General features: G+C 32.3%; 2 protein-coding genes across 2 annotated transcripts in view; one reads left to right on the forward strand and one right to left on the reverse strand.

Moving 5' to 3' along the window:
• The window catches only part of LOC126772922 (homeotic protein ultrabithorax), a 121,089-nt gene that overhangs the window by 22,535 nt on the left and 71,773 nt on the right, over positions 1-26,781 (forward strand). The window lies entirely within an intron of this gene.
• The window catches only part of LOC126772923 (uncharacterized), a 54,683-nt gene that overhangs the window by 17,064 nt on the left and 10,838 nt on the right, over positions 1-26,781 (reverse strand). Inside the window, exon 2 of the mRNA XM_050493524.1 lies at positions 1,491-1,586. Within this exon, the coding sequence (XP_050349481.1) occupies positions 1,491-1,586 (96 nt within the window). The remainder of the gene's footprint in view (positions 1-1,490; positions 1,587-26,781) is intronic.

Raw genomic sequence — 26,781 nt, forward strand, 5'->3', positions numbered from 1 at the left:
ATTTGCTTGCAGTCATGTCTGATAGTGATAGCTGGGGATCAGTCACTGCATTCTGCAATAGATTCGTTACTAACATAAATTGTTTTACTTGTTTTTGATAATGGAATTTCTATAGGAACGCGGTAACATGTCAACGTGTGCTGGTTTTTGTGACATTTACATCAAACGTCATAAAAAAAATGAATGCGGATATTTCGACATTGCTTAGTTGCTAAGAAAGCTGAACTAAGAATTCTAATCACTCATTACGCAATCGCTTGATTCAATGCATTGATTGTCTTTGAATTCGAAGATTAGTTCCTTATAGTATTTCTTATTGTATTTGCACTGCAGAACTCAGCGGGCGATCGTGCGCAGGCGCCACTTTACAAGGTTCCTATTGGCCCTGGAGCGATAGGGCTGCCTATCTAGAAATAACGAGCCCACACTGTTCGCCATTATAATTTAATTGAGGTCTCGAATATATTATCAAGTGATGCGTCAATGCGATGATCACATGTCAACAATATTAATTAAGCATGTTATAAAAAATATGAGAATATTTATTCAGACTCTTATTAAACTATAAAAACGTATTGTGTATATAGTTGAAACGATACATAAGACGGCGAGAAATGAAATAACAGGAAAATCACGAAAGAATGTGGGGTAGGTGACGGCGTTAAAAATGGAGTATTTATCAATATAGCCAACGCCAAGCGAGTAGTTTATTCGCATTAAATCATACCAGTCATAAATCGCGCAAACCCGTTCTGCAGCTTATCAAAACAATACACAGACACACTTCCAGTTGTATGGTGAAAAACGTCTTCTGCCCGGCCTTCATAAAATAATTACTCAATCTATTATGTAAAGAACAAGGTCTCAATTCCATTGTCAATGATATTGCGCTTAATACCTTTTCGAAATAAGAGCGAGATCATTTCAAAATTAAGCCTCAAGAGTATGATAAATTTTCATAAATCAGACGTTATTTATTGGAGTATAGACTTTAAGGTGTTGCCAATTGGTTTATTTCGGTTTTATAAGATTTGTTGATTTAAGACGTTTGTGTTTTAGAAATTTATGGAATAAACCGAATATTGATTCCCGCTCGCTATTCTGTATATTACAGACGATGGTAAAAACGATTATTATGGGCAGGTAAGAGGAATATTTTGCAGATAACTCTTGTTCTAAAAATAGCAATGAATATTACATTGTAAGTTGCATTTTTAACTAATTAAACATTAGAATGTTCGATGGTTCATTCCAATCGAAGCGTCATAATTTGCGTCATTGTAATTATAGATGCAATGTATGTGTTTAATTGTATTATCTACAACATGACTTTTTTCAATCATTTTAATGTTGCAATGAAAACCAGTTAGTCTTACAAAACAGTACCTAACAGCTGACACACTTTATCGTTGTATCAATATTCAAACCTTACATATCCTTTGATAAGAGATATCGCTATATTTTCACACGATTAATTTTAAATAAATTACGATGCATGTAGAAAATGAGATGCCAGTCGCCGCCCCGTGTGGCGTTCGCATCGCGACCGCCATCGGACCACCTCGATACTTGATCCTTTGACATATCTGAAAAAAAAAATCATACTTTTAATTTACTTCACATTACCCGACCCTTTTTATTCATTAACGCGCTCAATGTGCCAACGCAAATGCCAGGCTACATGGCCATTAACACGATTATCTACGAAACGGTCGACTTTATATTATAATTATTTGCAGACCGAAATCATCTTGATTTCAATTTTGTGATGCATCCATGCATTTGACATAATTATAAAATATAACAAGATCAGCAATCAAAGTTGCATGTTTTTTTATTCAAATTTTAATTTTTATCTGATTGATCGGATATAGGAGATCATTTAAATTGTTGCAAATATCGCATTTTTATTGAAACGTTTTATCTTTCATTATCAACAATGAAAGGAAAGCAATAAAGTCGATATTGTTTTTCAGTATAATTGGATCGAAACAGATAATAATTGTCGCATGGTTGTAATATTGATCACAGAAAATGAATATTCTTCGTCAGCTGGCGATCCTTAAGTAGAGTCTCGCAGCTCGTTGTTACGAGTCTCGGGTATAAGATGTTTTGCATTAAGTTGAATTAAAAAGGCTGCTATATAATTACACGTGTAATCGTAATTCATAGCGGGAGTGACGGGATGCGGCTTATATCTGGCGTGGAGATTACGATCGTAATTGTGCAAAATATTACTGTTCGTCCGTGTGTCCGCTTGCATGTAGATGTGAGATAGCCCTTTGTTATACGCTGGTTGGTCTTGCTCGAGTTTAAGGATCATTTTTGGCAAACTTGTAATTAATTTATTTTTTATTATTAAACATTTTAAGTGTAATCTTAACTTGAATTGTTAGCAAAAGTAAATATCCTGAGAATTCTTCAAATATCTAATCCATGTACTTTCCTGTAAAGCCGTAACCATATATAATAATAATAGCTACACTTTCGACTTTCCTAACAATCTGTTCAAGTTCTTAGTGGTGATGAGGTTACAAATAGACTGACAAGAGATCCTTTCGCATTTATAACATTAATCTGGCTTAAGAGTAGTATTTATAGTAGTATAACAGCCTGTGAATGTACCACTGCTGGGCTGAGGCCTCCTCTCCCTTTTTGAGGAGAAGGTTGGTATGGAGCTTATTCCACCACGCTGCTCCAATGCGGATTGATGGAATACACATGTGTCAGAATTTTAGTGAAATTAGACACATGCAGGTTAGGAGTAGTATTTATCCTAATATTATTCCCACAGACGCCGGCGGAAACTAGATAAATATATATTTCTATTTGACATGATTCAACTACTAAAAGACAATGAAGCAATTAAAAACCAAATAACTTGGCTTTAGGTCCGACTCTATGACTTTCCATGTTATTGAAATAACTTTTGAAACGGGAACTTATAAAATATAGTATAAAATAAACCAATGAGTAACATTCATTATAAGTTCATTAAACATTTTAATTTATATTACATAATTATATATAAGAATATATTGGACATTCAATTGGTTGAATGGATTATATATCTCTTATGTCTCTATAATATTAACTATTATTTTGAAAATTATACTTTCTTACTTCAAAATGCAAAATTTCATCATAATCTCTTAAACATACTCAATTTCACGTTTGTATTATTAGTTAGGGTTAAACAAAATAGAGTCGATTAGATTTGTTATTATAAATACATTCTATTTCCTCAAATCTTTATAAAACGTTGTCATACAGTCATCATTATATATAAATTTATCAACAGAAATATTTCTTATGTTTCTTATATAAAAAAAAAAACATCTAATTAACAATGTACCAAAACCAGTAGAGACTAAGCCGAAATGCAAGATGGTGGATAATTTTACCTCATTATGTTATTTATAACCGCCGCATATGGTTTGAGATCGAACGAATTGCTATAATTTACTCGCAATTTACTACAGAGGTCGCTCGAAGTACGAAAGAGAACACTATTGTATAAGAAATAGTTTTTTGATAAGTTATTATAACCACAAATTGAATAAATCAAAAACCAATGTCTTATTATAAAAAAAATACTGTATTTTTTTATTAACTATGTACGGATAATTTTTGAGGGAAAAACTCTGTATAAAAATATATAATAAAAGTATTTTGTGTATTTCAGGTTATTTTTAATTTAAAAAAAAATCTAAAAAAAACTGCGTGAGAGCTATTGTTGATATATTTAGTAAATACCAAATAGAACCAAATACTTATTTGTATAAAGTTAAGTTGTCATAGAATTTTACAACGTTAAACCATAAAAGATAAACAGGCGATGATCCTTACTTTACTAAAATATCTTAAAAACTAAATTAAATTTTATAGCGAATCAAAACAATTGTATTTATCTGTTATCTAATTAGTCTATAAATATATTAATCAGTCACCGATAGAGTAATTAAATGCCATTAGTCTTAAATGTTATGACAGAAAGAGATAACAATACATTATTGCTCGTAGGTATAATATAATGTGCTACAAAAACCTGTTTAGCGTTCCCTGTGTAAGAGTTTTTATTTGTTGCCTTAGTGTAATTATTTTATATGAGTAGTATAAATGTAATATTATGTTCCTAATTATCGACGCGATATTCAAAATTTGTTTTAAAACATCGTGTAAATTTAAAAAGTTTGTTTTATTGAGGAAATAAATTAATTCTGATGATTATACGATATAGTTGTTTATATCCTATAATTATAATATAAAAATGTGATTTATTTATTAAACAACATTTTTTTTATATAAACGTTAGTAGTTTATTTAAAAAAAATGTTTAATGGTTTTTGTAATTTATTTAATTAATTCATCAAAATGTTTAATCTATAACACATAATATAAATATAACCTAATTGAATATTAATAAAAATGTATTGGTTGTTAATGTAAGTTAAAATAAAAACATCACGCGATACCTTTTATTTGAAAGACGACTTTTCATTTTATATCACGAGCTCGAGTATTCCTTTATTTAGACGTTGAAAATGAAAATAGATGCTATTTACTGTCGTTAAGCATGTCTTTGAAGGCTACATAAGTAACGAATGGTTTTTCTTTAAATACAATACATAAGTATTTACACAACCCGTGTTTTATTTGTGTATCAATTTGCCTTAATAAATATACGTATTGTACTCAACACTTACCATAAGTAAAAAACATATAACGTAAATGTTATAAACATTATATAACTTATGTATAATGTTTTTGGAGGTTTTGGACGTGATAAGTGTTTATATCGTTGCAAAACCTGCTTCACTTCAGGGAATATTGTAGATTCAAAAATATAGAAAATGAGGTATTACAATAACATTAAAATATAACAAAAAGGAGAAAAATTAACATAATTATCATGGAATAGAAATTTATCTTAAGAATTTTATCTTACCGGTATCTGGACTAAGCGCCGTGGTATCGCCGGTAGACGATAAATTACTACCACTTAACATTTGAAGCAAATCGGTAGGTTGTAACCGACTTACGATACACTTGAATTATTACAAACATGAAGAAGGCTTAAAATTATAACGATAATTAGACCACCACGTGTGATCCGGTATACAGAGATGCCGGATGCTTATTACATATCGAAAATTCATCACATGAGAACGGAATGAAGAAATCACAACGTACCTAGCTACGTACTACGGGTATCAGATACTAAAGAAAAGTATTTTTACATAAGTATCGTAAATATCAAAATGATTATGTACTGAAACAGTTGATATAAGATGGAAAAATAATAACAAAGCGAACATGTTACGTAAAGCTTCATGTTCAAATAAAAATTTAAGTCATAATCGCTCTACAATTTTCTTCGTTTAAAGTAGAGCAAACTTCGGTTTTGTTAAAGTTAGTGTGAAAGGAAGAATATCTCTATCTCTTTCTCGAATCGTCTTAAGCACTAAAAAGCTCCATAGATGGCACTAAAATCGGTACTACGACTTGAAGCGGCCACTAGTGTCGCCATCTACCGTTGAATAACCGAACTTTTATGGCACGTTTATCGAAGAGGGCTCTTCGGCAGCTCGTAAACGATTTGATGAGCGCGAGCTCCGGTCCCGTACTCGATATTACCCGACCGAGTACGGTTGGAAATGCAATATTGGGTGCTTCTGTTGAGCGGTATAGTATTCAATTCAACCGGTGTTCATGGGCTTTTATGTGCGATTCAAGGTGCGATTGGATGGCGTGCTCGAGCGTTTATTTGGCTTTATTGTTGGGGTTTGTTTATGCGATTGCTGTTTAACCAAGTACGGGGTTTTGTACATGCTTTTGTTATGATTATTATGTTGTTGAAGATAATGAAGAGGATATCGTGGGAATTTTAAAAACTTCATTGATTTTGAGCTTTAGAAGCCAATATTTTTTATTAATGTAACATTTTGTAACGATATTTTAAAGGAAAAAAGAATGCTATGTTAGATATCTAAGTAGAGATCTTGGATGAATTATTGCTGATTGTGGCCGAAAGTTTAAATCTGAAATATCGAATCCAATGGTTATTTATCATGGATTTATATTCGAATTTTCCCCAAAATGTAGCCGTGAAAAAGGCAAATCATAAATAAGATCCGATTCAAATTTGTAGAAGATGCTATCGGTATGATTTGTAGGCTCGCACCCAAAAGCGTTTGTCTAGTGATGCGCTAATTGCTGTTGCGTTTATCGATAAGCTGAATAAATGGGTTCTACATTGAAACTTACATAATAAATTACATTTGTAAGCCGTCTGAATGGATAAGGCTGTACTATACATCATTTATATCTATAAGTTATATATTTAGAACTCTTAACAAGGATACATACATAAAAAATATATGATTTTAATAAACCGTAATATATAAAATGTCTTATTCATTCCATAAATAATGTACGTAGTACCTAATTTTGTTTTATAGTCGCGGTAAATAATCGCTACATTTTTGGTAATCTACACTGATAATATAGGTACATAAAAATTATTACAAAGTAGGTGAACTGTAGGAATAACTTAAGTTTTCCCGGTCAAGTTAAATGTTTGTTTCGAATATAAATGAATGTTAACTGTACTCATATAACAGATAACAGGAAACTGCCGAAAATGGTTCTCACTGCGTCGAAACAAACAGCAGTTACCGAAACATGAACGATAAATAATAGTTAATTTAAATTCGACACTCGCCTACGCGCTATGACAAGACGATGATTTAATATTAAAATATTTGTCGTGCTAGTCTCTAATAGGATTATTTGTAGACTAATATATATCGGCGGGAACATTCGAAGATTATTTTTAGTAGGTATTTTATTGAATATCAATGATTTCGTAACGATACGTAGATAGTTTAAGTTCAAAAGGTCGTATGAAAGATTTAAGTCCCAGATTAAAATTGTAAAAAAATACTATATTATTTATTTATTTATGAATTTAATACTGTAATGTTATTTTACATATGCATTAGTTACCATGGTAATAGTAAATAAAAATAAAGAAAGCTACACTAATGAAATGTAAAAAGATATACATATTGTTTTCATGCTGTCTTATAAAGTAGTCAATTTTGACAAAATACCTTTTGTACTAACAGTTACGAAAACACGTGATGTTCTATGTATTATTTTCATTTAAATAGTTTATAAGCTTATGTATACCAATACATAAGTTTATCTTTTTGCAGTAAACAATGCTTCTATAGATCAAATCTGCCTTTGTGACACATAATATATTAAATACCCAATGAGCTTCGAGCCACCCTGAAGGCAACAAATAACAACCGATTTGACCGACAAACATTTTTTTGTGTAAGCTACAGAACCCAAACAATGTGTTATCTGTCCTAAATGTGATTTAACAGGTAATTTTTAGAATATATTACCCCTAAAGAGAACCAGATTTATCCTCGGTCATACTTAATGTAAAATAGGTAGGTGAGCATGAGAATGAGGAACTACATTTATTTTCATTTACCTCCATTTGTATCGCGGCTCCACGTGGAGATTACGTGATTTAACAAAGGGAGTGCTATAAATCTGAGGGCGCTGTCTTAGTAGGCTTTGTGGGCATTTTTGATATGTGCCTTTAAAAGCTTTTTTCTGTATTTAGATGAGAGTTCATTGTGTAATTCATTAGAGCAAGGGTAGGTCGCCGCGTGGCAATGCGGCCTGCGGTCGATATCAAGAGATAACGCAGTATTTATTGTCGCCCAATGAGATGTCCAACAAGGGCGAGATATTTATAACGTCCTCGTAGTTAATACAAATAAGTGTTCAATGTATTCAGTGTTACAAACAAATATAAACATAACATTAAAAGTCAAGAAAGTAGCTCCAATAGAAAAAAAAAAATGTTTAAACTAATCTCTGTTTGAAGGAAATCCATTGAATTTAAAAATACAGAAAACAAGGTTATATTCGTCACGTCCATAAATATATCATTGGTAGGTATTTATAACGTAAGTCACAGTTTCAATTCATTAACATGCTGATCACGTGTAGGCCATCATTCGCTTTTACAAATGACTAGACAGCGCAATGCTAATGCCGAGGTGCGATTCTGATTGGGGTTCTCATAAATTCACGCAATTTAATTAATTTGTTTAGAAAGCATTGGTAGGTTAAAAATATAAGCAAATTAAACTTAAAATTGACGCCAATAAAATTTGAAAATGAGCTATGTTTGTTCATGTTTTAGATTAATTAACTGCCAGAGAACTTGTTTTGTAACATGGCTACTATGTTTGCTTTTATTTTCTTATATGATAGTATCAAATTAGTGTGGGTGGTCCCATAAACTAGTGTTCGCATTGTCTATTCTCGAATCGAACTTGCGATTTGCATTGAGAACCTACTCGGCATACATTACGCTGGTGGCACGGCACGTAAGTAATTAGCGCGTATGCGATATCGATATTCGCATCAGGCCCTTCATTACTGCTTCCGTCTGTTTTATCTCAGTCAATAAAAATGCTAAAGCTATTGTCACAGTATTTTTTAATAAAGCAACGTTTCAGTTGGATTGGAGTTAATAAAGAAAACAGAGCGGTATTTCACTCTACAGAGCAAACTGACCTGACCGACCGCCAGCCGAGTAATACGTCACGACTAGACAGCTGCCCCCTCCCCCGATCCCAAAGCTCCTGCTTAATGCTAGACGGAGATGACAATATAACAAATAATGGAAGAGCGATAGAGATCGCACGATCTCGTGAAACATGGCGCATAACGCCCCTTGATTTATGGTGCAGTGTGCCAAAGTTCGAACTTTATGTGTGCGTGACGCCACACATACGATATAATATTTTACAAAATAAATTTTATTTGATAAAACTTGCTTTGGATATAAATATTCAAAATAGTTTAACGTAATATATTAAAAAAGTCGAAGTATCTTCCGTTTGAATTAATATTTTATCGAAATGAAAAGATCGATATTTGACCCCGCTCTACAACTCAGCTGTGGGATTGCCTTAACTTGACCATGGGGTCATCGCGTTAATTTCGACTGTCATAGCCAAAGGCTATCTGCATGCTTGAGCGATATTGTCTGAACAGTTTGTCCGGTTCTTTAAATTTTGTAAGCAGTACTCACAAAATTAATTATATGCATTATTATTCTTCTGTATTTAATATTATACATTTTTTCTTAGATATAAATAACTAAAAATTTGTTAAAACTATAACACTAACTGATGTGTATATAAAATGATATATTTTAAATAATTCAGTTGAGTAGAAATAAATAGATTTAATTTTTTTTAAATATTCACCTATATGTATCTATAGTAACATATTAAAAATCTATTTTTGTTACAGGTATGTAATTCAATGTCATTAGCAGTAAAAGGTAAAATACGTAAGTTATAGGTAAGTTCTAAATAGTAACCCAAGTTATAATGAAATCTATACATATAGAATAAACGAGTAATATGTTTAATTATTTGCATTTTATCTGAATTAAGCAGGTCATTTAAGTTTCCAAGTCAATACCAATAAGCTGTAAAGATGGGAGTCATAACTCTGGTATTATTTATAATGGAATAATAGACCAATTAGAAAATCAGCCTATATGGTCTTAGAACTGGAACACGTGTAACTTAACCGAAGATGCAGGTTCAAAGCAGAACCATAACTAACATAACTGAAATTTCATGTGCTTTATTGGTGTTTATTATTATCATGCTAGGTGGTCAAAGAAAACATGGGGAAAATTGTCGGATGAAAATCTGCCTTCTGTTATTTCTACCACTAATCCGCATTGGATCTGTGTGGTGGAGTAAGTTAGAAACCTTCTCAAAACGATGCCTACCTGTTAGATATTTACATGCTCTTAGTTTACTCACTAATCTCTATTAATAGGTTGTAATATATATATTTTTAATGAATTACTGAAAATATTTTTTGTTAAAATAATTATTGCAAAAGGTAGGCGAGTAACAAGTGCGAGTATAATGGAAAAGTTACTGTTTCACAAGCGGTCGTTTAAACACGAGGCGTTGAGTTCGCCGCCGCGTAGTATGATTAAAATTTAAATATGGAAAAGTCCTGGCTTCATTAAGTGGTTATTAGACACGCTGAGCAAACTGAGCAATTTGCTAAGTAAAATATATTGCGTAGGTGGGCACAATACTGCTCGGGTAGAGCCGTAAACATCTCCTGGTGCCGCGCTAGGTGGTCTTAACTCTCTCTCGTATTATTTATTAGCTAACCCGCCCGAGAACAGTAGCTCTACACGTATTCAAACATAACATCTGTCAGAGACCTCGGTTTAGGGAGTTCTGTACGAAACTGAAAACATTTTATGCCGTGTTACTGAACATCTGTCTAACACTCTATCAAGACATATTTAACATTTTTGAAACTGAAAATGTTGATGTCATTATACTGTCCCACTTCGTAGAATAACATAAAAAATTGAATACTTTTATACTTCACGCCTATATTAAATTTTAAGTACGAGCAATTGCTTCATAAATATATAAGGCTTGTTAGTGAATGAGCTGATCACCATAACAAAATAAACACCATACTAAATTAGTAATTAACTTGCATCTTCAGCTTGGATTTATGTAACAATATATTACATATTGCAAATGGAACAATATGTTAACAACATGAAAAAAAAAATCGCTTAAATTTTTCCAACCCGTAATTATATGAGGACAAATTGAGTAAGATAGTCGGTGTTACGAGGGTACGCATTGTTCATCCGATGACAAATAGGCAATGGTAGATAATACCACACTATCGGGTGTCCGAAGCGAATTTAGCACTGTTTCGAGCCAATATTCCGCTTGATAATAAACATGCGTCGGACCTTTAATACGTTATTACGTACGCAATTATCATTGGCGTTTATTTAATATATGCCTTCATAATTTTATATGCCCAGCATATCATTACGAATTTTACACCAAATTCAGCATATTGTCAAAGTGCTGTTGTACTTTTTCGAATATATATATAGTCATTTTATAATTCTAAGCATAATTTTAAAAGCATATGCTCCATTTGCATCTATATTTCACTTTTAAAAATGGTCTTGATATTTAAAAACACTACAAAGATGAGTTCTGTATCGCATTTGTATATTAAAATGGTCATAGTTTACCATTGTTACAACGAACCTAAATGGTATATTTAAATTGACCATACTAGTGACAGAGGGTTTGAGTTCAGAACGTTAGTAAGGTAATCCACGCCAAGTCGTGACCCTCGTGACTGAAGTTCTGTCTGACAAACCTAAGAAATTTTAACGAGACCTCCAACACCGTTATTCGATGACAATTCAATAATAAGCCTTATTGTGATGTAAAAGATTTTATAATAGTTTGTGCTGCTGTCTAGGTAATATCAGTGCAGCCTTATTGTCACTTGGTGCGTAGTTTTTGATATACATTATTAAGTGGAGTTTTTTGAAGCAAATTTATGCTATATCTATAAACCATAGTTAAATATTTTTCCAAAAGGTTTTCATATTAAAAACTTCCCACTGTTACTGTACTTGACTAAAGCCTCCTCTGCCTTTTGAGAAGGTATGGAGCTTATTCCACCACGCTGCTCCAATGCAGGTTGGTAGCATACATATGTGTCAGAATTTCACAGACACATTCAGGTTTCCTCACGATGTTTTCCTTCACCGTCGAGCACGAGATGCATAAGCACAAATTAAGCACATGAAAATTCAGTGGTGCTTGCCTGGCTTTGAACCCACGATCATCGGTTAAGATTCACGCGTTCTAACCACTAAGCCATCTCAACTATTATTTATATATTATCTACTAGCTTTGTCTCAATCCTTTTAAAAGGCTCTGTAAAATAATAGCTACACATCAATCTCTTATATTAAGCCTAAAGAATGATGGAACAACATAAAAACTTCCCAAACTTTCCTATACTCGATCGTAAATCTCACGTTTTTTAATAGATAAATAGGGCTTCGCACAAACGAGCAATATCGCATTATTTGGCCCTCCCTCAGGAAAGGCCCTTCTGATAAAGCCTCCTTCCTCACACCCTTCATGTTAATGTACTACGCCAGACGGTGACAACCATTTTTTGGCCCACTTGGTTACATTATAGCCGCTATAAAGAGTATTTCAAATTATATTTTCCGTGTCCATTAAAAGGAGATGTGGTACTTTCCGAGTTGCTGTTTAAAAGTAACTTTTGTTGTCACCTTGAACTTTTTGGGCCAATTTATCATCCCTCATTATTCTATTCATACACAAATAACAGTAGCTCGGCGGTAATTTATGCTTTTTTTCTGAATGAAAATACAGGTAGCGGTGTTAATTTTAAAAAAGTAGTTTACAAAACAACAATTGTTCCGCCTTTCTCGGTCTTGATGTAACAAAAGTACGAGCTGAAGGTACAAGGTAATAAAATGTTCAAAACTTCGAAAAAATATGCCGTCATAAACAAAGCGGTTCGGATGCAAAGTTAGATAAAGAACATCTCACACACCTGAGCTAGAAAATTGCTTTTTTCTAAGCGCCTCCAGTTTTTTACGCAACTTTCTCCGAGAATAAGTTTCGTAGAAAAACTTTCTCGCTTTTTGCCGCTGGGCGTAAATCATACGAATATCCATATGATATGATGGGTCGGGATACAAGAATTTGACAACAATAAGAAATGTTTTGACAAGCCCAATTTTTAACAATATACAAAACTTTTGTATTTGTTAGGTCTCATGTTTTAACAAAATCTATAGCTTACGTTGATGAAATGATTATCCACTTATATATTACTTCAAAGAACTTTGTATATTTACTTATGGTGTGCGCATAAAACAGCGGACCCTTATCACAACTAGTTAAAAACTAATTACTGGGGTGACACCACCTTTCTATAAATCTCGCGGCTCCACGGAATTGCCTTGACAAAAGTTATTTTTAAGAAAAAACCCCTCGAGGCTGGTCCGCCTCGCCCCGCTGCCTCAGCCCCGCACTTACCCGCTTTGAATTTATCACGATTTATATTCATGACATAACAACGTAAGCCAGTTTAGGGCGATACTGCCTAAATTAGAAATTCACAAAAAAATAATTTAGGTATTTACTGCGAGAAAACTCTAATTCTTGTTTATTTAAATTATTGGAGTATTTACATTTTTATTTGTAACATAAACTTAATTCATTTATAAAAGCATATCTACCTACTTACTTACAAACTAAGAATAGGAAATAATAATTTATTATTGTTTGCAATTTTTGTACAACAATTTTAGTTTAAAATAAATCTATTAAAACTAATATTTTTATTCTTGTATTTAAATTATATGATAATTAGGTATTACAATACAAATATTATAAAACCACTAATAAGAAAACATTGCTTTTTTAAAGAATTAAGTAAACATAGCAACTGTCCATTTATTAGATTTATAGTTTCAAGTCGGGTCGTGTTTTAGGATTTATATTATTATTTTTGCAATGAATAGTATTTACCTTTCACCGAAGTCGTGGGCCAATTGTTTTTAATTAAATACAATTAAACAATATATCACCGTGAGATATTTGTCGGTATACGTAAAGCAGGTAGCATATGGTTAGAAATGTTTCGAACAGCCAGTAACTCTTGAACGGAACAACAAATCAACTGTGGTTTGGGCGGAAACGTTTAGTGTCGCTACAACAACTGCTTAAGGGCTATAACTTATAGCTGGGCTCGGTTTTGATTAGATATTATGGTATTTAACATACATAGACACTTACTAATTAGTTCTCACGAATACGATTTTTAAAGGCACTTACTGTAAATTAAATGATAAGTTTATCGAAAAAAAACGAAATGTGTTAAGTGTTCCAGATATGTATATGTATATTTAATGAATTTTGGGAAGATAGTCAACTAAATTCTTCATTTTCGCCTTAGATACACTGTTGTAAGTATAAGCAACTTTATACAAAGCTAATGCGCTAAGAATCACCACTGAAATTGAATAATTGTATAAGCTATCAATGCTGTACCACTTTGAATTTCACTAAGGGTGATACAAAGAAATCCATGTCATTTTTAGTACGAGCGAGCCAGTTCAAAAACCAAAGTTAGGAAATAATAACTTAGTATATTTTTTAAATATATATAATATTTGAATTTGTAATATACATATATTAGAATGTTTAAAGTTTATAGAAGTCCAATTTAAGCAAACAAAATCGTAACTTAAAAAATGAGTGATGTGATTCTATAAGACAGTATTCAAAAGTATAAAGGAACATAAAAAATAAACACATTAACTTGGAAAATAGTTATATAGAGGTAAGCTAAATAAATACCATTTAACGAATCTTGGTTTTCCTTTTGCACCTACCGGGCTAAACACACTTTAAATAAATAAAAAGGTTGTAAATCTGAAGTTGTATCTGGATATAGCCACTAGATTGTGACAAAGGGGTGTAGCCTTCAGGGCTCAGTCGGGGGGTTCCACCATAATTGATGAGGTTCTTAGCGCAGCAGGGCGGCGTGGAATTATCATCGCGCTACGACACTTCGGTACAAGTCCTCATTAATTTGTGATTAGCCCGCAATTACGAGTCTTGGAGGCTTTCTTCTAATTACAAAATCAGTTTTTCTCTTGCAACTGGATTAAAAAAACATACGAGGGTATCGCTGCTTGTGTTATTTTGGACAAGTTGTACATGTGCTGCACTTCATTATGCCAGCTCAATGTTCTCTTTATAGCTTGCTGATTAAAATTTCTTAATTCAAATAAAAACAATAAATATATATACATCATTTCGATAAGTTTGTATATTACTTCAACTATTAGATCAATGCATTTTTTTTCTTTACATGTACGTAATCTTTTAATGGCATGGATTCAAGAATCAGGATTATTTTTGTACATTTAAACATTGCAATTACATTTTGACATCCTGGACAATTATTATGTATTGCTTCAAAATGTAAACCAAACTTTTAATTTATTATAAATTTGCCTTAAAAGTATTTTTAAAGTTAAATACTAGATTAATCTAACAATAATGTTATGACGTTTCTTGTTTATAAAATTTTTGACAGTTTTTTTCAATACTCTTATATTATATATTGTAAATATTTAAGATATTGTTGTTAATATATTACTATATATTACTATGAGGAAATTGTACCCATTTTCAAAAACATTCCAACGGATATCTCAAACTCCGTAATTATAAATAGACCGACCGCTTATATTTTTTTTAAGGAAAGCCAATTTTATTTCTCCAAAATACCTTAAGATCTTAAAATTTTAAAATAAGCGGTTTAATCGAGCAGTAATTTCAAGTAGGTAACAATCTTATAGCAGTTATATTTAAGAATACAATAATAATTAATTTAACGTAAGATAAATTTATTAAGCGCTTTACTTAATCTTAAGTATAAGCATAAACGAGACTGAAATGTAATATATAAAAACTCAATTCATCCCCCAATAAATATTTTAAGCATCGTTTACTGGGAATGAGGCAAAAACGTTATTCCCTATTATGTTTATTTAAAGGTGGATTTGTTGAATACTTATATTCAGATACTTACACATGGTCGGGGGCAAAGGTATGGGTGTCAAAGGGAGCAAGACAGCAGCCTGTTCTACTCTAAAACACAATAACAGTTAGGTATTTCTTTCATTGGTAAATTCAAGGAAATAGGGATGTATCTATAACTGTCGTAATTAAATTTTTTTTATTCCAAACGCGCTGACTGGTATTGCCGATAGTCATTTCTTAATATGATAAAAAAGTTAACATGTGCAGGAATTGTGAGTTATAGTTGCATATTGAGTCTTGTCTGCCTATATTCTGTTTTCGAGAATACTCATATTTCTAAATAATTCGTTTCTTTCGCTAAGAAACCTACGAATCAGATTAATTCTGTTTGAGGGGCTCGGTCGGAGCCAATTTGTCTGATTGCTACCGCCAGTGTAACCTGCCTATGTATCTTCAATAAATTCTGACCCCATCGCGGCCCTATCTATAAATATTTGCGCATGATTAATTCAATAAACTTACTGCGCACTGTTCAAATATTTTTTGTCATTTATTTAAGAAAGTGCAATGGATTGAATATAAATGTTATGTATTTTACTAGGCTTTTTCTTACTCTGTTGGCATGTATATTAAATTGAGCATATAAATATCTCTTGAAACATGAATTGCGTGAATACTTTTTTTAATATTCGAGTATTTACATTTTAGAACAAGTAAGATAAAGAAATAATTTTATTATTTATGTAAATTATCGAATTTTAGTATAAAAACGAACAGTAATGTTTGGCAACGCGCTAAAAGGAAGGTATTATAAATGAATACGGCAATTTCCCTCTAAGAAAAAAAAGGTCATAAAATAATCAAGTAGCACCTCATAGATAGGGCAAATTGTTAATTAGGATTGTTACGGTACTGTGGCCATTACCGTCGCCGGCACACGCCTCTTCCTCGTCCCGAAACTGAACGAGGGGAAAAAATCAAACTGTAAATATCGGAAAGCAATCCGGTTGATTCTATTAGATTGAGTAAACTTGCTTTGAGGTTAGGGTTTACGATAACGAGCCTTGATTTGTTTTTACTTTACTTGCTTCAAAAACGAGCGATTAATATGTATGTATATTGAGATCCATAGTATATTTTAAGTAATTATTTAATTATATTTATTAATGTTTAAATGGCGTATTTGTTGACATTATTCTCATAGAAATGCAAAAATCTATCATTTTTTTTACACTATGGTGTTTTCGCAAAGTTAACTTAAACGATTTATGGATAACAGTTTAAATTCGCAATACAATAATTTTATTGAAGATTGTCAGGATTTCGTGTTTGAAGTTTGCGTGTTCAGTTACAGATGGAAATATATTACAATTTAGCGAAGTTCTGCCTCTATCTCAATAGGAATCACCGATGAGAGTTAACGCTTTCCGTTAATAATTGACACTATTATATTATTTATCTGTCATACAATAACATAGATAACATTATATTATATAAATTGAAATTTAAATGTTAATATTTATAATATATTTATAAGAAGTTAATTGTAGCGATTTTTTGAAATGAAAAAAAATTGCTTTTTAATAAACAGTACATGTTATATTAAAGATAAGAATCACGGTTGTGGTCAGAAAAAAAGATGTTATGTGAAGCTAACAGTACTAATTAAGAAAATTAATAAATAAATAAACTGTAAAAAATGTAAAAAGTACCTCAGAAATAAGAAAAATATTTAAGTAGATTTTTTATCTAAAATTGTATTTAAAATCGTCAGTAAAATTTAAATATATTTTTTAACGTAACCAAGTAACACAATACGGTATATTCGCCGTTTTTTCGATAGCGGCATAAGAGTGCTCCAGTGTAGCCTAAATCCTCAGATCGAGATAAGCCGTCACATTCAAGATATTTAAATCGATTTCCCCAATTTTCCGACAGAGGGCGCCGGTGGCCCGACTCAATTTATCCGGTGTCGCTGCGGGGCGGCGGGCCAGCTATTGTTCACCAAATGAACTACGTTCAATCTACGGCGTTTACACCACTAACTACATCGGGAAATTTGAATACGATTCGGTAGTATGGATGGTAGCTCCGCAGCTCTTTTGCGCTTGGTTGCATAACTAAATCAGTAGCAACTATGCATATGTTTTAGGTACTTTTATTCTGCAATAAACACTCGTATATGCTATTGCATTTAAATTTATTGATTACAATCAAAACCTAATAAATAGCTGCTTCTTATTGTTTTGTATCGTAAAAAATATTGTAAAGTCGGTTATTTTATTAAAAATTTATGAAGTGTGCCAGAAGTGTAACATCACTACATCAAGTCAAAGAGACCCTTTAAATTTTCCTTCATTAAGGAGTTTTGCTTATTTCTCCCAACCGGAACCTATTTGTTGGGTTGCTATTTAAAACATTCGCCCCGTCTGTTTACATAGATCAGATACGTTCAACAAAGGCTTTTGTAATTAAGAAAGATATTTTAAGTCGGCGGCAGCTTGGCTTTATACGCAAAATGAATTTACTGGATTAAGTGCGTTTCAACTTTTGTTAAATGGTGTTTTGTTTCTTTATTGCTAAACAGAATCTAACGTAATAAAGTTTCACTGTATTTAGAAATAACAAAATTAATTATATCAACGCGCTGTTGTTTCGTCGGAGCGAAAATTATACTAATAAATTTCATATTTTGTGTTGAACAATGGACAATTATTATTGGACGTACCCTATATCGGGCTTATATCCAAAAGATAGGTAAAACACGCAAAGCAATATTTCGAACTGCTCTTAAATATAAATTTCCCAGCTCCAACCCCAATTTAGGAGTGCATTATTTTCGCTTTCGCAGACATCCGATACAATTAAAATCTTCTTTAATTAAGGGACGACTATGAATCATTCGCACGTGGTGCACTGAGTTTTCCACTTGTACACTTGCCTTAATTCAAAATGCTTTAGGATCAGGGTGGATTACACAAGAATAGCTCATATTATAACCGCTTATGGGTCATATTTATGTATTAAGTCATTGTTTATAAGGCGTAGTCTGTCTCGTTTTCGTGTATCTCTTTTCACTTTGTCGCAGTGTCTACGATATTTATCCGTACGTGAGGGATGCTAGTAATAAATAGGTGAACGCAAACATATTTGACGTTTACAAATACCGTCCAAATTGGTTTCCTTGGTGTAACTTTCTGTTATTACGCTGTTTATTACATAAGGCTTCCTAAAACTTATTTATCTTAGTTTTGTTTTTCGTCTATTCATAAAAATTACTTATTTAATTAAACATAGCTATGTGAGACACGGTTCTAATGAAATGCAGAGATGTTTATAGCGTCCTTAAATAGGAATGCTTTAAATTCCGATAGAATACATGGGGGTCACTAATAAAACACCTAGGAATTTTTGGTCTACGTCTATTTCAAATTAACAACATTTATTTAAATTAATACGATTAGCTTCCTTAAATGCAATTTTAAATGTTTTTACTTTTTTTATTTCAATTTGTTTTTCCAACGAAGTAAAGTATCGAATACATCGTTTTTGTAATCCGAAATAAAAAGAAACGGCAATACACGTTCCAAATTTGAGTGAACCGAAAATCGGTTAAAAAATAGATCATCCAAACGAGGTGCGAGTCCGGCCGGCTATCCGTCGGGAGTTGTAATTCAAGTGACAAATATCGAAAGCCACAATTCATATTTCTGCTATCTGTGCGCTTGTGTCGCCATCTGTGCCGCAGGGACGCTATTGGTTCTCCATCAAGCGGGCGTATGATCTATTTTTGTTGGAAATAAAACATTGTTTTTTTTTCCTCCGGGAAATGTTTTATAAGTATTTTTAGGGCCGGTACGTGCTTTTTGGTAAGTTGTGTTCAAAGCGTCGTTTTTTGGAGTATAAATTATTCAGAGGGTTATAACATTCGCTACAATAAACATAAAGAAATGAAGTCAATTTAAAATTATCGAATAGGCAAGTAAATAAGGGCGATTTTTTTTTGTGTAATAATTGTGCGAAATTCATTAATAATTTCGTTGTCAATGTAATTAAGGCAATTTAAAATTCGAACAATAAAAACAGTAACATCAGAAAATAGTGCGTCGCGATACAGAGCGCATACATTATTATCGAGATCGAAAATTTCACGTGCCCATATAATTTTAAGCTCGTAAAGCCAGAACAATAATTCACCGGGAGCATTTGCGGAAAATGCATTTTATTGTTAAAACGTGAATTTTATTTATCGTCGACAGTAGTGGAGGGCGTAAGGGGTGGGGGGTGATTTGCAGTAGCGGCGCATCGAACCCACCCTTTGGCACGGATTATTTATACTAAAGGTAATTTCCCCGGTTCATTATTGGGAAATGCAACATTTGTGCATTTCACGGACTGTCATTTGCAGTTCATTAAAAATAAGCTTCGACCGCATCGCCGTGTACATATAGATTTTTATCTCTTACCGAAATTATTTATTTTGTTTTATCAGCGGTCACTCGCGATAATATCAGTCTGGTTATTTCGAAACCAATGCAACGAAAATATCTTCATTAAATTTAAATTGTTCCACAAAAGTTCTGCTATAAGTTACTTGATGCGATCTTGGAATAAAAACTTGGCTCTATTACCTGAGTCCTACAAATCAAATTACACGGCCAATTTAAAACGCTCAGTTAGCAGTGAATAACTCTAAGAGTTGAGCAACGATATTTCATCTAGCCGTCTAACACGCGTAGAGGCGGTCTTCCGTGGAGATATTAATCGCAGTGCTCATGCATCTTACCAAGCTCTTTAAAACGCCCTTATCAATAACACACTGAATTATAACTAGTTATTTATTGATTTGCAATTACGTTTACTACTTTAAACAATCTGTTATTACTTCAGTAGGTAATTGGATCGAGTACGTATTTCAAGCTCGTATTTACTAAACAAATGAATGTGATGCAAATACATACAAACTTTTTAGAATCACCTCGGCACAAAATAGTCGCAACTTCAAACTGAATGAAAGTCGTTAGAGATTTCTTTCTTCATCCTACTCTATTTAAGGTGAAAGAAAAGCAAACAAAAGGCCAACTCTTTTAAAAGCTATTTAGTTGCAATCCCTAGATAGCGTCTACCGCAGCTTCGTTTTTTCCCGCTGAAAAGCCAATTTGGAATGAATCACTGTAACAGTGGCGAGCAGCTGCGCTAATTTACCTACGGGCGGACAGTCTAATGCGACTCGTTGGCTCGTAAATATCGAATCGCGACCGAGCGCCGAATATCGAAAGCCGGCATTAGTCGGATACAGCTAATACACACGGGGGCACGTGTAATAAATTATCGCATGTTCATTTGGCCCCCGATGTTTAATCTGTCCAGCGCGGTCACCGTCCTGCTTTTCCACTACGTATACTAGTAATGCTAAAATTCATACACCAAAATGAATGAGTAAAGAGTTACTTGTTATTGAAATATTTGACATAAGCTGTTTTATTGAGAACTCAGAATTTTCGAAAATTTGTTTGAGTTATTTTATATACACAATACATTATTTTACTTCTTCGATTAGATACTATTATAGGGCTAAATGTGCATAAAATGCATAAATGTTTAATTCCAAGCTAAGTTCAAGGGTGCAAAATTCTATTAAATAAATGATAAAAATAATAATTAAATTCCATTTCATAACTTTCAAGTAATGTAACATTTATAAACGATTTATTTACGAACCAAATTACACAAGGCAATTGTAAAGACAGTGAATGGCATCGGATGCAATACACAACACACGCTGTCTGTTGTGGCGCGTGTTGTCACGTGTAGCACAATTCGTGTATAGACGTGTATCTCTGTCTCATTGCAACTAACAATGAATGCTGTATTTATACACAAAATCTTGTTTTATATGAGATATTTAAGTATTAAATTAAATAAATCAAACAGTGATCATCGTATATACGCATGGAACGATGTCGGTTGGTGGTATTACAAGCGCTGCCCCTGTCCGTAGCGCGTGATATAGTGCAGCACAATCCGTGTATAGGCTTATATCTCTGTCCAATTAAATTTATACCATTTAAGGCTTACAAGGCTTTATTTCTGCCGAATATATTAGGAAATTACTGTGAATTTTACTATCATTTTTGTTATAATAAATAAAAAATATGAGATGTTTTTAACCGTTTTTATTGTAAAATAATTTGTATGTAAAATAATTTGTTGTAAAAAATTGTATAAGGGCAGCATATTTACAATGTACCGACTAACTTAATAGTGAAATTTCTTAAGGGTTTTTTTTTCATCGGCCTATACGTAGATGCAAATAAAAAGTGTCATCTATCACCAGTGCCTTATCAGGTATCTCTTGATATGCAATAATGGAGGCAATGTATCAAACTAGCTATCTAAGTTAAACGCAATTTGAAGTATGGCGGCTCTTAAGGCGCTTTCAGCCCCAAAAAGAAGGTGGGGTGGGGGTGTTTCCTTATCGCGGAACTGCAGGCACTCCACCCGTTTACCTTAAGATCTTTAATATAAAATAATATACTACACTTAAAGCCGCCTTAAATGTACTGCCTGGACAAAGTTTATTGGTCCGACATTAGGTTCAATTTTATTAGTATAATAATAATTTCTTATGAATTATCGAAATTAAAATTAATAAAAAACGTACGGAAAATACAGCGCGATATATATATGCGTCAGTGAAGATATAAGGTGTTCTTAACAGTCGCCTGTTACTTCAACCTTTACACAGAGGAAAATACTTGTGTAGTGTTTGCATTGAAAGGATAAAAAATGGTCTTTATAAGACTAATCTAGGCCATTGTGTCGTGTTGATGAAGTTCAGGAACTGTCCACCCCCGCTAACTACGTTATAGACGTTACTATTTTATACTTGCAAATGTTTATAGAATTATGTAGGAACTGGCAAAGTTCATGTATCTGCACATCCGCGTGCCGTCATGCGATGCGTGCACCGCGGGGAATGAAGATGTTAAATAATTTAGTTGGATGGTCGCATACTTTATACACGCACGGACTTGCTCTTTTAATTTAACCGTCTAATAAATATTTATCAATTTTTGATTGAGTTTCAGTGCTTTTCGAGCTACAAATAATGATTTGTAAATTTAGTACCCAATAAACATAAATTTGAATGGAACATTAATAATATTTGTATAATTTATTTGGGCGAGATACAGCTTACAGGATTTTACTCTTAAAACTCAATTTGTTTTGAAATGAATCGGCATTAATAACTAGCTGAATTAATTTTAATGTTAAATACATAGGGGTCTTATCTTTCCAACATATTTTGATTTAAAATAACGTTGGAAAATATAGGCATACATTAGAAAAATCTAATTTTAGAACATTTACGTTGTTCAGTTTTGACTGGAAGATGTAAAGTTAATATTTTGTAAGTATAACACTAACTGCTCTGATAGAGTAATTTTTATATTTGCAGTTAACTCAAAAAAATTGTCGTATCATTTGATCACTGGATAGATTAAATTATCATCATAGAATGGTTAGTATGATCTATTATTATTCATTAATATAATAATCAAGCAAAGCAAGGGCCTAGTAATAGTAACGAGCGACAACATAAAATCCTAATATTTGACTAAACAATAAAATTAGCACACATTTAATATGCTAGTGTCAGTAAGTTTTGCAGTTTATAACATGTTTTGTAAACATAACATGTCTATTACGTGCATTGTCTCGTGGCGAGTTGGGTCGCCATAAACTACGGAGGCTCGTGGTGACGGCGCGTGGGCGCTGATCTACAATGAGCTTTATATTGTTTTCTAATGACTCAATGCGATACGCCTTTATAAATACTAAAAATACATAATTGGGAATAATGATATTATCTAACATTAATCAAAAATTCAACCTAATAATAACAAAACAGGATTCATTTAAGTATCAATAAACAATCATGCAATGTTTATATTCTTTTACGCTGTTAAAACGCTAAAAACTAAACAACATTTAAGTATTTTTATTGGCAAAATTATTACATAATTAACCGCAATCGCTGCGGTTATAACTGAATTTACAAACAACCAAATTAGTAGTTACGTTAGATATTATCTAGTTATAATTATCAAAGTTATTACGTATTTTATTGACCCCGGTTCACACTATTTTACACCACACCGCACATTACCGAAATTAGAATTTATCGCTCACGCAATGAAGTGACTTAGCCACAGTTTGGCCCTAAGCAACGCAAGGCATTGCGTCCCTAAAGTATATGACAAATAACGGGAGATAGGGAGGCAAATCTTGACTAATTTTACTAATGGATTTATACGTGCAATGTACAAACATTTCCCCTAAGAAAGAAATGGTGCGTTGTTTTGACGAAATAACCAAATATCTTATGTATATTTTAATCATAAAAGTATATAGATTGTAATTAATTAAAAATAATAATAACAACTATTTCATATTCAATAAAAAAGTATATAGTAATTAACTATAGGAATATTATACTATATAAAAAGTTATTACATTTTCAATTACCTACCTGCAATTTTCGTAATTAAACTACATTTTTACCTTTAACGAACGGATGCTCTTTTCCTACAAAAACTATAAACCACATTTTAAAATAACGATCCCAATTTCTATAGGTTCTTTGTTTGAAATTGGATGAATGGCGTAATATACTTAGTATCGGAGAACACGTGACCGCAGAAGATAGATGAGTCTCTTGTGTACCACTAATGAGATTTTACTGTGTAATCCACAGAATGCTTATGTATTGATATCGTTCTATGTTCTTTGGCAAAACTACAAACGAATACCTACGTTTAATTTAATCTTTATTAAATTGAACTCTATACATAAAACTATTTTTTCATTTATTGCTGATTATTGTTTCCTTTATACTTCTTAATCAGTCATTTTCATACAATTCTAAGTATCTAGGTATGAACTTAGAGTTATTTAAATATACTTAATGGCTATTAGGAACCAAGCTGAATAGTCATGAAAAAAGTGTACTTACCTATTTTTTTTTTACTGTTTACATACATGTATGTCATACATACATAATAGAAAAACGCAATAGTTTAAGTATAGTAAAATAAATTATTTTTATTTGTAATGTGTATTTTTATTTTAATCTTAAAAAAAAGTAAAATAAATAAAAAAGAAATTTTGGTAACACATTTAATTTTTTTTTATATTTTCCATAATATTGAACGCTAAAATAAAGGAATGAGAAGGAATAGGTTTCCGAAATTATTTCTGATAGTTTACATAATAATTATTTATACTAAAATCTTAAATACCTATTATACGAATAAAAAATAAAAACACCTACTGACAAATCATGACCGCGCGCAATGATGACAAGAATGCTAGCATTTACCCTTTAACATATTCGTATAGTAAAAATTAGGTTGTATTTGATTTTCAATATTAAAAAAAAATAGAAACAAAACAAATACGTAAGCAATACAAAGTATATTGCGACTATTAAATACATACAGCATTGTGTATTAGATAGGTATCATCTCAGACATTCGAGTAATCAAGCCTTCCCCAGTATCACTGTTACTTACAATATTAAAGCAATTTCCAACTGTAGGTATACAGTATATGAACTGAATCCACACCACTTAATATTCTGCTGCAGATCAAAAGATTCATATTGTTAATTAAACTCAAGCTGTGGTGTTATTTTTGGATCGTTTATTTGTTTGTTCTGATTTATATCCCACAGTACCGACCTAAGTTATATATAATTATAAGAATAAAATATACAAACTTACATACAATTTACAAAGGATATGAATATTTACAATAAATTTGTAGGATTATGTTTATCTGGTATTGTATCAGATTAAAAAAAGCAACAACAATAACAAAAGAAATAAGTGTATGTTTATGGCGCTAAATATTGCGGTATTGAATTTTATAACAAAGATAATTGATATAGAGTTATCGTATAAAAAACTTAATAAAATAATAAAGATGTTCATTGAGTAGATACAAAGTTTGTGCTTATTATATGCCAATAAACAAACCATCGTATTGTAGAGATCGGACGTTTCGCTGGCGGGCGGCGGGGGTGAGGGAGGTACCACCCTCAACAAAATTATGTACGACGAACTGGGACTAATATATCAAGGGGAGGACGTGCCAGACTAAGGAGACTGGGTATTATAGGGTGGGCCGGTGGAATACTTAAGAACCCTGTGACACCCTATTAAAACACACGACCTGCATTTTTAGGTAGACGATTTAATTTGGTAACGACACTGTACTGAATGTTTGGGATTCTTGCATTTACGACTGGAATTTAGATACTAAACGGAAAAGTTGTCATACAACTTTTTACTATTGTTGTAATTACTATAAAATAATAATCTTATATCTTATAAAACCTAGGTATATATTTTGTAAATGTTCAACTCGCCTAAAATATATTAGATATCTGTATTTTTATGTGCAGTGCAGCAAAGTAACTCTAAATATTAATGCATTACGAGCATCTATTGCGATATAAGAGATTCCTCATTTTATTTTCGATCTACAACTTCTGGGAAGTGCATAAATATTTCAACGCAAATATGATATCGCCGGTGCAGCTAAACGGTTGCAAGCGACCGATATTACAACGAAACGAGGCGTGAAACACACGGCGCCCGGAGAACGCATCCGGAATCATAATTCCAAAATAACTTCCAACCGTACCCTCCTACCACATCAACCCCGCGCTTTTTTTGGATAAAATGGAATCCCCGTCCCACCGTTAATTCCCAAGATAGACATAATTTGGAATTGGATCATCTATCCTGCCTACAAACAAAAATAACTTAAGCGCGATATACAAGCGATTTATGTGAGCGAAAACATGAACAAATGCGAAGATTTCAAACTTCGTAAATTATGTATTTTAATTTTTGAACTAATGAAGAACCAAAGCAAATTTACTAGAAAAGAAAACGTTTATTGATTTATTATATTATGATACAATGATAGTCATGAATGAACACATTTCAAACAGAAATCTTTAGTAAAACAAACAAATAAATTTAATTTATAAAACTTACAAAAGGTTAACCGCTGAGCAATTAATTTTACGAGCGATCCTTACGTTTACCAGGTCATAAAACGAGTCATAAACATGCTCGTCCATTCAAAAAACACTCCACTCTATGTTTACTTACCGTTTTAAATGCAAATACGATTATAGCAGTTTATTCGTGTGACGTCTACTTAAATAAATTTGTGTATATTTTATTTTTCA

The sequence above is a fragment of the Nymphalis io genome, chromosome 13 (genome assembly GCF_905147045.1).
Source record: "Nymphalis io chromosome 13, ilAglIoxx1.1, whole genome shotgun sequence".
Taxonomy (NCBI): Eukaryota; Metazoa; Arthropoda; class Insecta; order Lepidoptera; family Nymphalidae; genus Nymphalis; species Nymphalis io.